This window comes from Thermobia domestica, chromosome 16, assembly GCF_964235325.1.
Source record: "Thermobia domestica chromosome 16, izTheDome1.hap1.1, whole genome shotgun sequence".
Lineage (NCBI taxonomy): Eukaryota > Metazoa > Arthropoda > Insecta > Zygentoma > Lepismatidae > Thermobia > Thermobia domestica.
The window spans coordinates 70,730,334-70,743,399 of NC_137469.1; the positions used below are offsets into that span (position 1 = coordinate 70,730,334).

Below are 13,066 nucleotides of genomic sequence, written 5' to 3' on the forward strand. Positions count from 1 at the left end.
TCAGAACTCTGAGCATGCTAGTCAATTACGAGAAACTAGTCTTCCATAGACCATACAGTATGAACAAGGGCTCTGTCGAGTTGAAACATGCTATACTCACTCTAAAACTTGTTTATGATAATAGGAAGTGAGTAAATAGAACGTCTTTGTAACTCTCTGCTGTGACATTCCCATTAAGAGTAACAACAGGTCGAAGCCCTCGTAACGAGACATATATATATATAGAGAGAGTGTCCTAATGAACTATACGGACAAATTATACGAGGTGATTCCTCACATCAAAATAAGAAGAAAAAAAAGTTTATATGGATCTGCGAAAAAGTGTATAGTTTGAAAGCTAGAGTCTTCCAAAAAGTGTGGAAAAACTACACTGGAACACGCATTACTTCGAACTCGAAAAACCGTGGGATATCGGTCCATAAGAGCGTAAGAGAAGTCACACATACGCCATCAAAAAAATTTATATTTCAGCAATGTAAAACGGGTGTGCATGGGATTCCCTACAGAGCATAGTTTCCAGACATGTTGCTAACAAAATTCTCAGATATGTTCTGACGTAAAGGTGGGTCCAAAGTAGGCAAAAGGCAAGTCTTGATAATAGTGAATGCGGAATGCGTCTGTGGTAGGCCGGAAGTGTCCGCGACTGCTAGTTCCATTTCCTCGTGTTCGAAATAATGCGTGTTTCACTTTATATATATATATATATATATATATATATATATATATATATATATATATATATATATATATATATATATATATATATATATATATATATATATATATATATATATATATATATATATATATATATATATATATAACACGTATAAGCGTGAAATAATGCACGAGTTATTCCGAACACGAGAAACAATGGAATTGTTGGTCTCTAACCCTTCCGACTTCCCGCCCATGCATTTCGTGTTCACTTCTATCAAATCTCACCTCTTTGTCAATTTTGAACCTGTGAATAAGTAGTTCGGCGGTACCAAATGATCCGCAACTTGGCCCTTTTGGCCAGAGAAGTCCAAGTAACAGAAAGGAGGATCGTGTAACCAGAGGAAGCAAAACATCCTTATACTGCGAAATGTACAGAAGTTTTTGCGTGAAGTTATTCGAAAAGATGGAGTTTTATCCAGCAAAAACGTTATCAAACTAACATCGGACACTACGCGGATTGGACTCAAAACAATAAGAAATATTTTACAAATTCCAGATCCAAGTGTTTATCGAACGCCAACAAAACAACACGTGAACAGAAAGCAGTTACCGTTCAGCAAAATAGATTATTTTACTCGCGATTTGCTGCGGCGTACGGTATATGAGTGCTATAAGAAAGGAGTGTCACCTACCGCAAGAACAGTCTTGAATCATGTGTGAAAAGACATCCGGAACTAACTATGAATTTCCTTTTTCCATCAGAACATTACGTCGTCTGTTACATAGTATGGGGTTTTCGTATAAGTCAGTGTCTAGAAAAAGTGCGAAATGTGAGTCCAATTAAGTTATTGCTTGGAGATGCCGTTATCTCGAAGAAATTAAAGCTTACAGTTTCGCGGGATACAGTGACGTATACCTAGACGAAATTTGGTACGATAGCAACACATGCCAAATGAAAAATTGGTCCGATGACTGCAACTTCGGACAAAAAAGGGGAAAGGATCATTATTATGCACTGTGCTGGACGATTTGGTTTTGTAGATAGTGCTTTATTTATAACTCACAAGAAAATGTCTGATGCTCTTCCTACCGATTATCATGGGACAATAAACGCAGAAATTTTCGAGCATTGGTTTGAAAACGCTTAGAAGGGCCATCAGTTATAGTTTTAGACAATGCTTCTTACCATAGCCGTGTAATTAATTTGAAGCCAAATACATCGTGGAGAAAAGAAACTATTCTTAATTATATGCGAATCCACAATATTGCCATACCTAGTCCGGCCCCGATAATACCTGTTCTTCTCTAATTTATTGACGAATAACTACCTGCGAACGAAAGAAGAAAAAAATGTGCAATAGACGAATTGGCAGCATCATATTGGCATGTTGTTTTAAGATTACCTCCATATCATTGCGTACTTAACTCAATTGAAATGGTGTAGTTACAATTAAAACGGACGGTAGCATCCCAAAATTAGAAAGGCGAACCTCTACCGACACTAGTGGCTTTATTAAATAGTGCATTCAACAGAATTAGTGTTGACAATTGGAAAAATTACATAAGACACGTGGAGGATATTGAAGACAGTTACAAAGATCTTCAGTCTGCTTTCAATAACTCAAGCAGAGGTTTAGCGGAAATAACAGATTCGTCAGCAAATGATTCTGACTTAGATCAGGAGTAGTACTTTCCAAGTAATACAGTATTCCATACTTCTTAATATTCTCTTATTTTCGTAGATCATGCACCTTATAAAATTTGTGGCTGATTATTGTTCAATTAAATTTTTTTCTTGTTCAAAATATTTGTATTCATGAACGGGCGAACACATAATCCCAAGTTTTCACAGAATTCCCTATTTAAAGATAGTTTGCTCAATTTATTTTTAACAATTATATAATAAATTAATATATTGATATATTTTATTGCAAGTAATTTTGTAATATGTTTGTTAACGCTCGCCCTTGTAGAAGAATTCATATACAGTTACAGTAATACGTGGCAATTTTATTTTATTATCACTGGCAATTCAATACATTTCTTTTTATCTTTTATGATTCATTACTCGAAGGCCGAAAATAATATAAATGCAGTTATCTGATATACACACTAATAAAGATGTGAAAGTTTCAGGAGGGTTGAAGGTAATCGAAGAAGAGGAAATCCCCCTGGCCTCCCTAGCTATAGACCTGGTTTCGAAATAAACTTGGTTAAAAAAAAACTGGGCGATATGTATCTTTTTAATTAATGCTAATGCTAAATGCAAAAAATTACCAAGATTACTTTTTAAAATCAAGAATATAAAATTAATTAACAAGATGAAAATTTTTTCGAGACGAGGTGGAAAAGAATTCTTTGAGAATCGAAACTACTATTCTTTAAACTTAACAAGATGTCTCTTCTCGTGGGCAACACTCATCAAGACTAAGTTAACTCGTTTTCGCCCCTCCCAAACCAGTAGCCTTAAGTGAAAAGAGACCACACATCAGAATAGTATACAATAAGTCTAAACAACATTTCTTTAATATCGCTTATTTATTGACTTCAATGATGAGAACCATAAAACCAGTCCAAACCACTAACCTTAGGATACGTTTAATGTAAGACATTTCAAACATTTGAATTATATTGATTTCAATACAATCGTAGTGTATTTACATACATCAGTTTCACAATAGCCTATTTTAAATTTTATTTTAAGTTTAGTTTACCGACAGCTTTATCAACCAAGTGCTAATCAAATTTCAAATTTTCTGATATTTTGTACTAATGTTTGTTTTTAATTACCTGAGACCTTTTCTTTAATAGAACTAAACCTATAAGTATAATATTCTAGAAAATGACCCCATCGACAGAATTAAAAAACAGGGATACTTTATTCTTAGCAAAAACTATTTGAACACTATTTTACTTCTCTATAGGACATATTTCAAACAAATCTTTTCTTAGCTCTTGATTTTGTGACAAAGGAACATTCTGTACAAATTCATGTTTCTATCTATAATAGTTTGACTTAGTTATTGATGAGTAAGTCACTTTAATCTTTTATATATATATAATAGTGTAGATAAGTATGTATTTTTAAAAAAGAATGATTGTGTTGAGTTTTGATATTTTCATCCTATTTGAATTATGTTGTAGGCACTGGGTCATTTATCATTCTTCTTAGACTATTTTTTCATCATACAATTCACGTGTAAATATGTTTCTACTATGTTTTCTCTATGGCTTTCTCTAGAAGAGAAGAACATAGTGTCCACATATTTTCAAGAAAAAATGTGACAACCCTGTCCCCCAGCACGTGCGGGTAAAGACTTTTGTGGTCACTTGTGGTTGTGCTTGCGGAAGGGTCTGTTTCTTACGAAGGGTATGGGTAAGGGACGTTTATCGGTGGCCGCGACTGTATGTTCATCTCACTGCTAGTGGTCACATTCGGGTAATCATATACCGTGACACTGACGGCACGGGGTGAAGCAACTTTGTTTGTCAGTGCAGGGAATGTTTCCCTCTTGGCTTTACGGTTGTTACAGTATTCGGATATGAGGGAAGTTGATGATATGTAAGATGGACAAAAACGTGAAGGTGAATGCAAGATACTTCCAAGAATCCATTCTGACATCTACCAATCGGAGAGACATCCCATAATTGTATGGAATGGACGCGAACCAGGTGATGATCCGTATGGACAAGGCTTAGAGTCATCCCGCCAGAATATCACTACGTTTTTACCAGGAAATGGCAGAATTAGGAATTCGTGTAATTTCATTTGAAGACATTCCTGTGAAAAGTCCAGATGCCAATCCAATGGATTTTTGCGCATTTGCACTGTTGAAACGTCATCTTCAACATAATTACCCGCATACCCTGGATGGTCTATGGAAAGCTTGCAGGGAGGAGTGGGGCAGAATTCCCATGCCTGTCCTGCGCCAGAGCTTGCTGCAATGGAAACTGCGATGCCGTGTGATAGTCCACTATGCTGGAAGTCCAGTAGAACATGATCCGTGGTAGCGGTACGGTATCTCTTAAGGTGAGTACCAGTCAAAAATGGTCGGATATAAAGCGAACAACATTCTGTAGGATTACTGATAAGTCCATATTTTTAAAATTACAAAGAATGAAGTTCACGCTATTGTTGTTTTCTGCATTACCTCTTTTGCATCTCATATTTGTTAATTCATAAACATATTTTTACATTATTAATCTTTGGCTCTGTCAGCATATGACATTGAATGAAGAATGCTACAAAATAAAAGTACACTCTGCATGCATTCTTCTTGACACTAGGAAGACTTACGGGACTTATTATTGTTGTTTTCCTGCAGCATACTTTGCAGTTCCTTCTTACGTTATCATTTGTATATATGGAGTGGGCCGGTAACAGAGGTCAAAAATGTAATTGGAGGCCTCTTCTAACTGATCTGTCAACTTTACCCTGAAGAAGCAATGAGATATTTCACGTTGTATCAGTAATAGACATCACGATGTATGCGTTGCCAAATGCCTGGTCCCACAGAGATTTTTTTTTTTTCATTTCATTGTTTCTCTACCCAGGGAGAAGGTGTCAGAATATTCTGCCGGTCCCATCTATTGTGTTTCATGTCTCTGTTATATTCCTTAATGGAAATAGGTTTCAATACATTCCCCCCTATTGTTTACAAAACGTCCTTCGGATAGTTTGTGTATAAGCGTGAGTAGAAACTTCTTGCTCGTACCACATAAAACCACTCATTCGCCTTTGGAACGTATATGTAACTGTTCTTCCATCAGTCATCCTCAGTCTCGGATTCGTGCACAGCGAATAATTAAACAAAAAAAAAAAAAAAAAAAAAAAAAAAAAAAAAAAAAAAAGATAAAATAAAAATAAAATAAAATAAAAAATAAAAAAAATGAGCAAATCAAACACTTTTCGGCAATATAAATTGCCTTCAAAGATCACGGTATCATTTTTCTTCTTCTTCTTTCTTATTTCATTTCAGATAGGTCTCTCATGAAGGCAACGATATCTTGCATAAACTGTAATACAAATCTATATATAAAACTGAATATGGTTGTGATTTCATACCTTTTGAATCACCCAACCGATCTCGATCAAATTTTCAATACAGATGAGGTCGAGCCTGGGATGGTTCTTATCATTTCACTTTGACGGTGCAACTTAGGGGAGGGAGAAGGAGTATATATAAATATATAAATGATCGAAAATGACCGATACTATGTGATGTCGAATCCATAGTTTTCGGGGTCGCTGAGATGAACAGTGGCTCTTCTGATGCTGATTACATCCAAATTCAGCCCCGCAACTTGGGAGAGGGTATATATATAATCGAAAATGACCAATATTAATGTCGAATCCATAGTTAGTTTTGGAGGTCGCTGAGACAAACAATAACACTTCCCATGTCGTTTAAATCTAAATTCAGCTCTTTATGTCCAAAATGAAACGTATTTTCCCCGTGCGAAGAACCGGTATTCTGCTAGTTAGTAATAATAAGTGTTTACTTCGGTCAGATTTCATTTTTTAAGTAAATTGTACGTAGTTTCAAAGCTAGAACGAGCAATATTCAGAATCTTTCTTCCAGAAATTCTTCGAATAATGCATAAGAGATGACGAAATCGACCATAAACAATCTATTTCTAAAAAAGGAATGTTTTTAGAAAAAAACAACAACGCCCGAGAACAAAGATAATATACTTGTTGTTTACGTTAGTATACTTGTTGTTTACGTTAGTGCTTAAATATTCCCCTTCAAATAATTCCTCTTATTAAAAAACTTTATGAATAAATAAATCTATTATAGTGTAGTATTCAGTGGCGTTTTCTTGGTGTTACCGCGTTTACCGGCGGTAAACAAACAATCGAAGCAAAATTTATTGTTTTAATGTTTGTTCACTCCAAGTACAAAACAAATAAAAATGTATCGTGGCTTTCTTTACTGCGCTCAGTACGAGATTGAAACATCAGCACCTTCTAGCGGATAGAACTTGTTTAGTTTACTGGTAGAAGGAGCGAGCAGCGATCTACTTGTCCAGCCCAACATGCATCTGACTAAGCAGCATGGGAAACAACACCCACGCAAATGGGGCTACGCGTGAAATCGATGGCGAAATTACCGCTGAATTTTGCGCCCAACTTAGTCTTCTGCTATAATCCTTGCGGAGGGGGAAACGGTTTTAGTGGTTGTCACTATATCTCATGAACACATTTGTACTCACCAGCAGACGACGAAAAATCTGCTCTTTCCGTCTGCAAGGATTTTGTGAAGGAGGGTCCTTGACATGAAATACTGTAGTCATCATACCAGGGGCTCAATCATTCTAAACTATTTTACTGGATTTCGTAACGGGGGGTGGGGGTGACATGAAATTCTGAAGGCCCAGGAGCTCGATCAATCTAAACTACTTAACTATCAACACATATTGATTTGTTAGGACAATAAAATGAGGATATGTTGGTAAGTATTTTAATAACAAACTATGAAGAAATCTTTAGTAAAATAATAATAAAAAAAAAAAAAGAGTATTGAAGAAGATTTTACAATATTTACGTCCTTTCTCTGTTCATTCAAACATAATTTTCCTTTCATTATGACCTCAACTATTATAAAAAGTACATACTCAATAATGTCTTGTAAAATATTGTACAATATCTGCGTGCCTTTGTCTGTTGAATCCAATATTAACAGAACTTTCTTTCCACATAAATTTTTGTTTTTATTATTCCGTCAACTACTGTCTGTTCCAAATGACAGGTTAAGGAGCAGTAGAAAATAGTTTTTGAAATAACATGTTTGCTACTGCAAGGATGTGATGACAAAAATTATGATAAAGAATGTCCACGCTATTACACAACGGCGCTATACTTTCGGAAGCTTGAAATCTCCCTGACTAGTAGCAGAAATTCTGCGAATTCCGTCTTTTCTAGAAAATTCAAATTCCCTGACTCTTCCAGGATATCTCGCTCACCTCGCCACCATGTATTGCAAGTAATACAAATCTCCTCGTAAGAAAGAGTAATCAAAAGCTTCCTGTACTTTTTTTTCATTATTTTTAATGCTGATCCTTCTTTTTCTAATTTCATTTTGTTTCATCCTTCCTTTTTTTTTTTTTTTTTTTCATTTTTGGCCTCGAAGGGGGATACGTGCCTGTCTCTATACAAAGTAAATATTTATAAGTACGTATTTAGCACATTTTATTTTATTAATTAAACTTAGTTTCTCGTAATACCTGTCTTGAAAGCTACAAAATACACAATTAAAATATAAAATAAATAAAACAAAGAAATAAGAAAACTACGGGAATTAAATTGTTTTTCGTACGACAACTCACTCGTATGTTGTTTCTGTACTACTCTCTGGGTTCCCTCTTGGACATTGGCCTCTTCCAAAATAGAATAGGTGGTAGCGGAAGGGTAAGGCACGAAACGAAGAAAAAACAACAAAAACCTACAGTAGAGTAGCATTTATGAAGCTTTTTTTTTTTATTATTATTATTAGTGTGTACAATCAATAATGTTAAATTCAAGTAGGCCTGTTTATCCTGAAGAAAAGTGTGAATCTTCAAAGTGTATCGTAGATTATGATTGTGTCATTAAGTATTTGCTGATAAAGTCCTATAGTCAGTTTTCTTTCCCAGAAAAGCTAGCCATCAAGGAACATGGAAGGCCAACTCCTGAGTTGCCTGGTTTGTGTATGTTGTGTAAGGATCGTAACCGTGAATACACGAGACACTTTACTGTTTCTAATTATGATAAACAAATGGTTAACAGACTGTCCTAAATTAAACAAACTCTTTTGTTGGCCATGCCTTCTTTTCAGTAATGATAATTCAATTTGGTCTAAAGAAGGTTTTAGTAATATGAGTGCGTTGACTCACTCTCTAAATAGACACGAAAAATCAAAAAATCATATATCATGTAGCTTTACGTTGTGCACTTTTGGTGATACCCGAATCGAAGTTTTTTAGATTCTCAAAAATCTTCTCATGTTACAAAACACAACGAAATAGTGAAAGGAAAACCCGAAATTCTTAAGAGATTGATTGATGTTGTGTGCTATTTGTGTAAACAAGAGCTCGCTTTCCGTGGGCATGATGAGTCAGGCAGTTCCGTGAATAAAGAAAATTATATCGAAGCGTTAAATTTACTGAGAAATTATGATCATTTACTGGACGAACATCTAAATCATTCGACGATTTTTCGTGGGACTTCTTCATCTATTCAAAATGATCTGATTAATGCTGTAGCAGGTGTCATGGTTTGTGCTATCAAAGAGGAAGTTACTAGTGCTTCCTACGTAGCTATTCTTCTTGATGAGTGTTCAGATATTATCAACAAATCACAACTTTCAACTGTACTTCGCTACGTAAATAAGTCAGGACACGTCAAGGAGAGATATTTAGGTTTCACAGATGTTAGTTCACATAGATCTGCTGAAGCTTTGTATAGACACATCATGGCAGTATTTAACGATTTTGGGTTACAGGGAAAACTTATTGCCCAAACGTATGATGGGCTTCTGTAATGTCGGAAAAGTTGGGTGGCCTTCAGGCAAAAGTCAAAGGAACTTTTCCTGAAGCATTATTTGTTCACTGTTACAGTCACGTTTTGAATTTAGTACTACAGCAATCTGCTTCATGCATCAAAGAGTGCCGTATCTTCTTCCAAACTCTTTCTGGCTTAGCAAACTTCTTTTCTAAGTCTACAAAAAGATCAGAACGTTTGCGCTCTTTCCTTCAAAGAAAATTGCCCAACGTTGCTCCCACACGATGGAATTTCACTTCAAGACTTGTTAAAACCGTTCGAGAACAAAGAGATACTCTTCTTTTCTTTGAACATATTGTTAATCCTGATCATAGCACTGAATGGGATCCTGACACTTTGGTACACGCTCAAAGGTTTCTTGTATTTCTCAAAAAACTTAAAACAATTTTTCTCCTTGAAGTTTTTGCTAGTATCTTTTCTCAAACTGATGTTCTTTTCAACATTTTACAAAACAAGAACATAGATATAGCGTACTGTTCTCCTAAAGTGAAAGATATCAAAGATACTTTATTGAAGTCTGATTTTGAGAAAGGTTGGACTGTAGTACATCGTGATTCTGATGATGAGTTTCTTCTGAGCAAGCGACCAAAATATGATTCAGTTGAAACAAGTTATAAAATTCTCTTCAATGAAATTCTGGATAATGTCATTACTCAAATTAGAGAGCTTTTCCAGTTTTGAAGACTTCCTCTTCTCTCTTCTTGACAACGCTAAATTTCATGAATACAAGAAAGCCTTTCCTAACATACTTCTCACCAGCTTACTTCAAAGCTATGGAGCAATTTTTGAGCCAGTGAGCTTGAAGAACGAATTAACTGTCTTCTATTTATCCCATGATTCTATTTTTGAGGGCAAATCTTGCCACGAACTGGTGAAGATAATGAATGAAAGAGACTTAATTTGGGCTATGCCAAAAATATACAAATTAGTGCCATTAATAACGACTATACCATCCACGACAGCGTCGGTAGAGCGTTCCTTCTCCTCCTTAAAAAGAATCAAGACTTATTGTCGATCCACACAAGAACAGGAAAGACTCAACTCCTTAGCTTTGATCTCCATCGAAAAACAAATGCTGTATGAATTGAGACAAAATGCACGCTTTGAATTTTATGATCGTGTTATTACGAACTTTACAAAAAACACCAGATGAGTGGAGTTCGTGTTCAAATAATTACAAGTGATTTAGGAAAGAGGAAGAGAAAACAGACTTTACAGCTTATGGTATGTTAATTACTATTTTATTGTGGTTACCAGTAAAACAGTATTCCATTTTATTTGTTTATTTTTGTGTTTAATGTTCATCAATTATGCACCAAGGATAAAGGAGACGGTGCAGCTGATGATAAACTAAATAATAAAATGAAGAAAGTGAGAGGAAACAGAAAAGCTCTTACCTCCCACCCATCCACACCCACACATACGTAGTGCTGGTCCAGTACAAAGCCCATTCGGCGGGCGAGATCGAACCAGAGACCCTCAAACAAGAGGAGAGTGCTGTACCACCAGTGTTTCTTTCAGACATCTTTTTTTTTTTTTGGGGGGGGGTACTGCCCCTTTCGGAGAAGACCAAAATGATACATCTATAATATAATAAATAAAATAGTACCGGCAGTGCCCCCCGGAATACTAAGTGTGCCACCTGGAACATTTTTTCTGAAAGAACGACTGTCCATCACTAACCCACCGCGGCCGTTTGTCTATTTATGATCGGGCCTAACATAAACTAAGTTATAATTAGCATATACACTGTGAAAACAGTTCTTCTGTAAGAATTCAGTTAAGATACTAAGAAATATGGAATATAGTGAGAAATAATGTATAGTTAAGATATTATACAGGCTGTGGTAAACATGAATAAATTTTCAGGATACGCCACTGGTAGTATTATACACATGGAAGAGCCAAACACTCTCTACAAATTGTAGAAAACTGTTATTCAAATACGTCAACTTAATTCAAAAACACTGCGCAATGTAACTCGCTAATTGCGTTATTTGTTGATGTGGCCAGTTGTATAATACTTACCACGAATCAACAATGGAAGATATTTTTATTGGAAAGGGTTTTCTTGATAATACACTTGCCAATCTACACCACTGCCACATACTGAAATGCTATACTGTACGGATTCTGTTGCAGAAGAAAAAATCAGTGTAAATACATACTGAGAATTTTAAGTTCCAATCTGCAAAAGAAAGAAAAGAAATTTACAGTTAAAATATAGCAATGATTGCATTCCGACATTGGATTCTATTCTATGTCAAAACATACACAGAAACTCAATCAATAAGAATGTCTAAATTGCATACAAGATAAAATTGTATAATGTCCCAGATACATATAATACAGGGTTCCTATTGATCTGGAGAAATATATTTCCCTGACTTCTCTCTGACCTTTGATAGGAAATTACCTGACTTTCATCACAGGTGTCGGATGACGCTGATAAGGAATAAATAACGGTGAATATTTGTATATGAGAACATTACTCTATACAGACAAATAATAATCAATTGCTCATACGTACATTCCACTTACCACCCATAAAAATCTGAGCAACGTTCCATACTGTGATCATTAATGGTTGGCTAAGCTGAAATTGGTGTACAATTTATTTATTTATTTATTTAGTCTTATTTTACATGGCGAAGTTAAGGCCTGTCTGCCGCTTGACCATGCAAACATCAGAATTGCTACGATAATAACAAGTTTATAGAACAATAATTGAAAAGCACACATTGAAGTGACAAAGATTACACTCCAATCATACACACACATATACTAATAAACCCATAATATATTCAGATACATTTGGTGGAATACGAGAAACAAATAAAAAGTAAGAATAAAAACCAGCATTTTTGTCCGATATCAATAAGTCTCGAGAGATTCATGGATGGTCTGCTCAACCGACTTCTTGAATAGATTAATTGACTGAGATTGTCATATGTTGGGTGGAAGATCATTCGGATAGTGAATGCAAAGAACGATTTCGAGTAATATTTCTACGAGCGTAGGGGGAGAGAAAGGAGTTTATTTATACCTGGTCTTGTATCGTGATCGTGATGAGCATTTAATGCTTGCAATCGTTGATTCAAGTAGGAGGGTTGTTAAAAGCATAAAGTCTTAAAGAGAAGTATGAGTCGATGCAGATGACGTCTTTTGGCATGTTTCAGAAGACTCAGCTTTCTGTACTATGGAGTTAAATGATTAGATCGTTTTAGATTATAAGTAAACCGTATGCAGGCATTTTAAATACGTTGAAACCGGTACACTAATTCTTCATTTAAGTCTGACAGAGCTACATCACAATATTCGAGGTGATAAAACATTAGAGATTTTACAAGGAGTAATTTTGTGTCAATGGCTACAATTTTTTTAGTCTAATGAGTGAATGCAAACACTAGAAAGCTTTCTTACATACAACATTGATGTGAAGTGTCCACTCAAGAAATTGATCTATTATTATCCCGAGATTTGTGATGATTTCAGAAAATTGAATACTTGTTCCATTTATCTGCTAGTATATTCGAACGGTGCATTTGTATAAGTCGTTCAGAGGAGATACAAATGCACTTATTTAGATTTAAGTGGGTTAATGCTTAACCCATATTCTTTTAATCACACGTAAATGCGATGCAAATCCTCATTATTTGTTGAACTTAATCGTTTAAGTTTTCGGGTTTACCTGAGATATAGATTAGAAAATCATCCGCGTATAGGTGATACAATATTGTAAAACAAGAGGAAGGTCATTAATGTATAGATAGAACAGAAGAGGGCCAAGGACGCTTCCTTGAGGGACAACGTGAGATTCCGCAGTGAAGAGGAAGTAATGGATACTGTTACAAATTGCTGCCT

The 13,066-nt window shown here is 35.3% G+C and overlaps 1 protein-coding gene across 4 annotated transcripts in view; it reads right to left on the reverse strand.

The window, feature by feature from the left end:
- The window catches only part of LOC145673143 (electron transfer flavoprotein beta subunit lysine methyltransferase-like), a 49,411-nt gene that overhangs the window by 28,575 nt on the left and 7,770 nt on the right, over positions 1 to 13,066 (reverse strand). For all 4 annotated transcript variants that reach the window (XM_081742560.1, XM_081742562.1, XM_081742559.1 and 1 more), the window contains exon 2: positions 11,231 to 11,390. In XM_081742560.1, coding sequence (XP_081598686.1) covers positions 11,231 to 11,310 — 80 coding nt within the window. In that variant the 5' untranslated portion in view covers positions 11,311 to 11,390. The remainder of the gene's footprint in view (positions 1 to 11,230; positions 11,391 to 13,066) is intronic.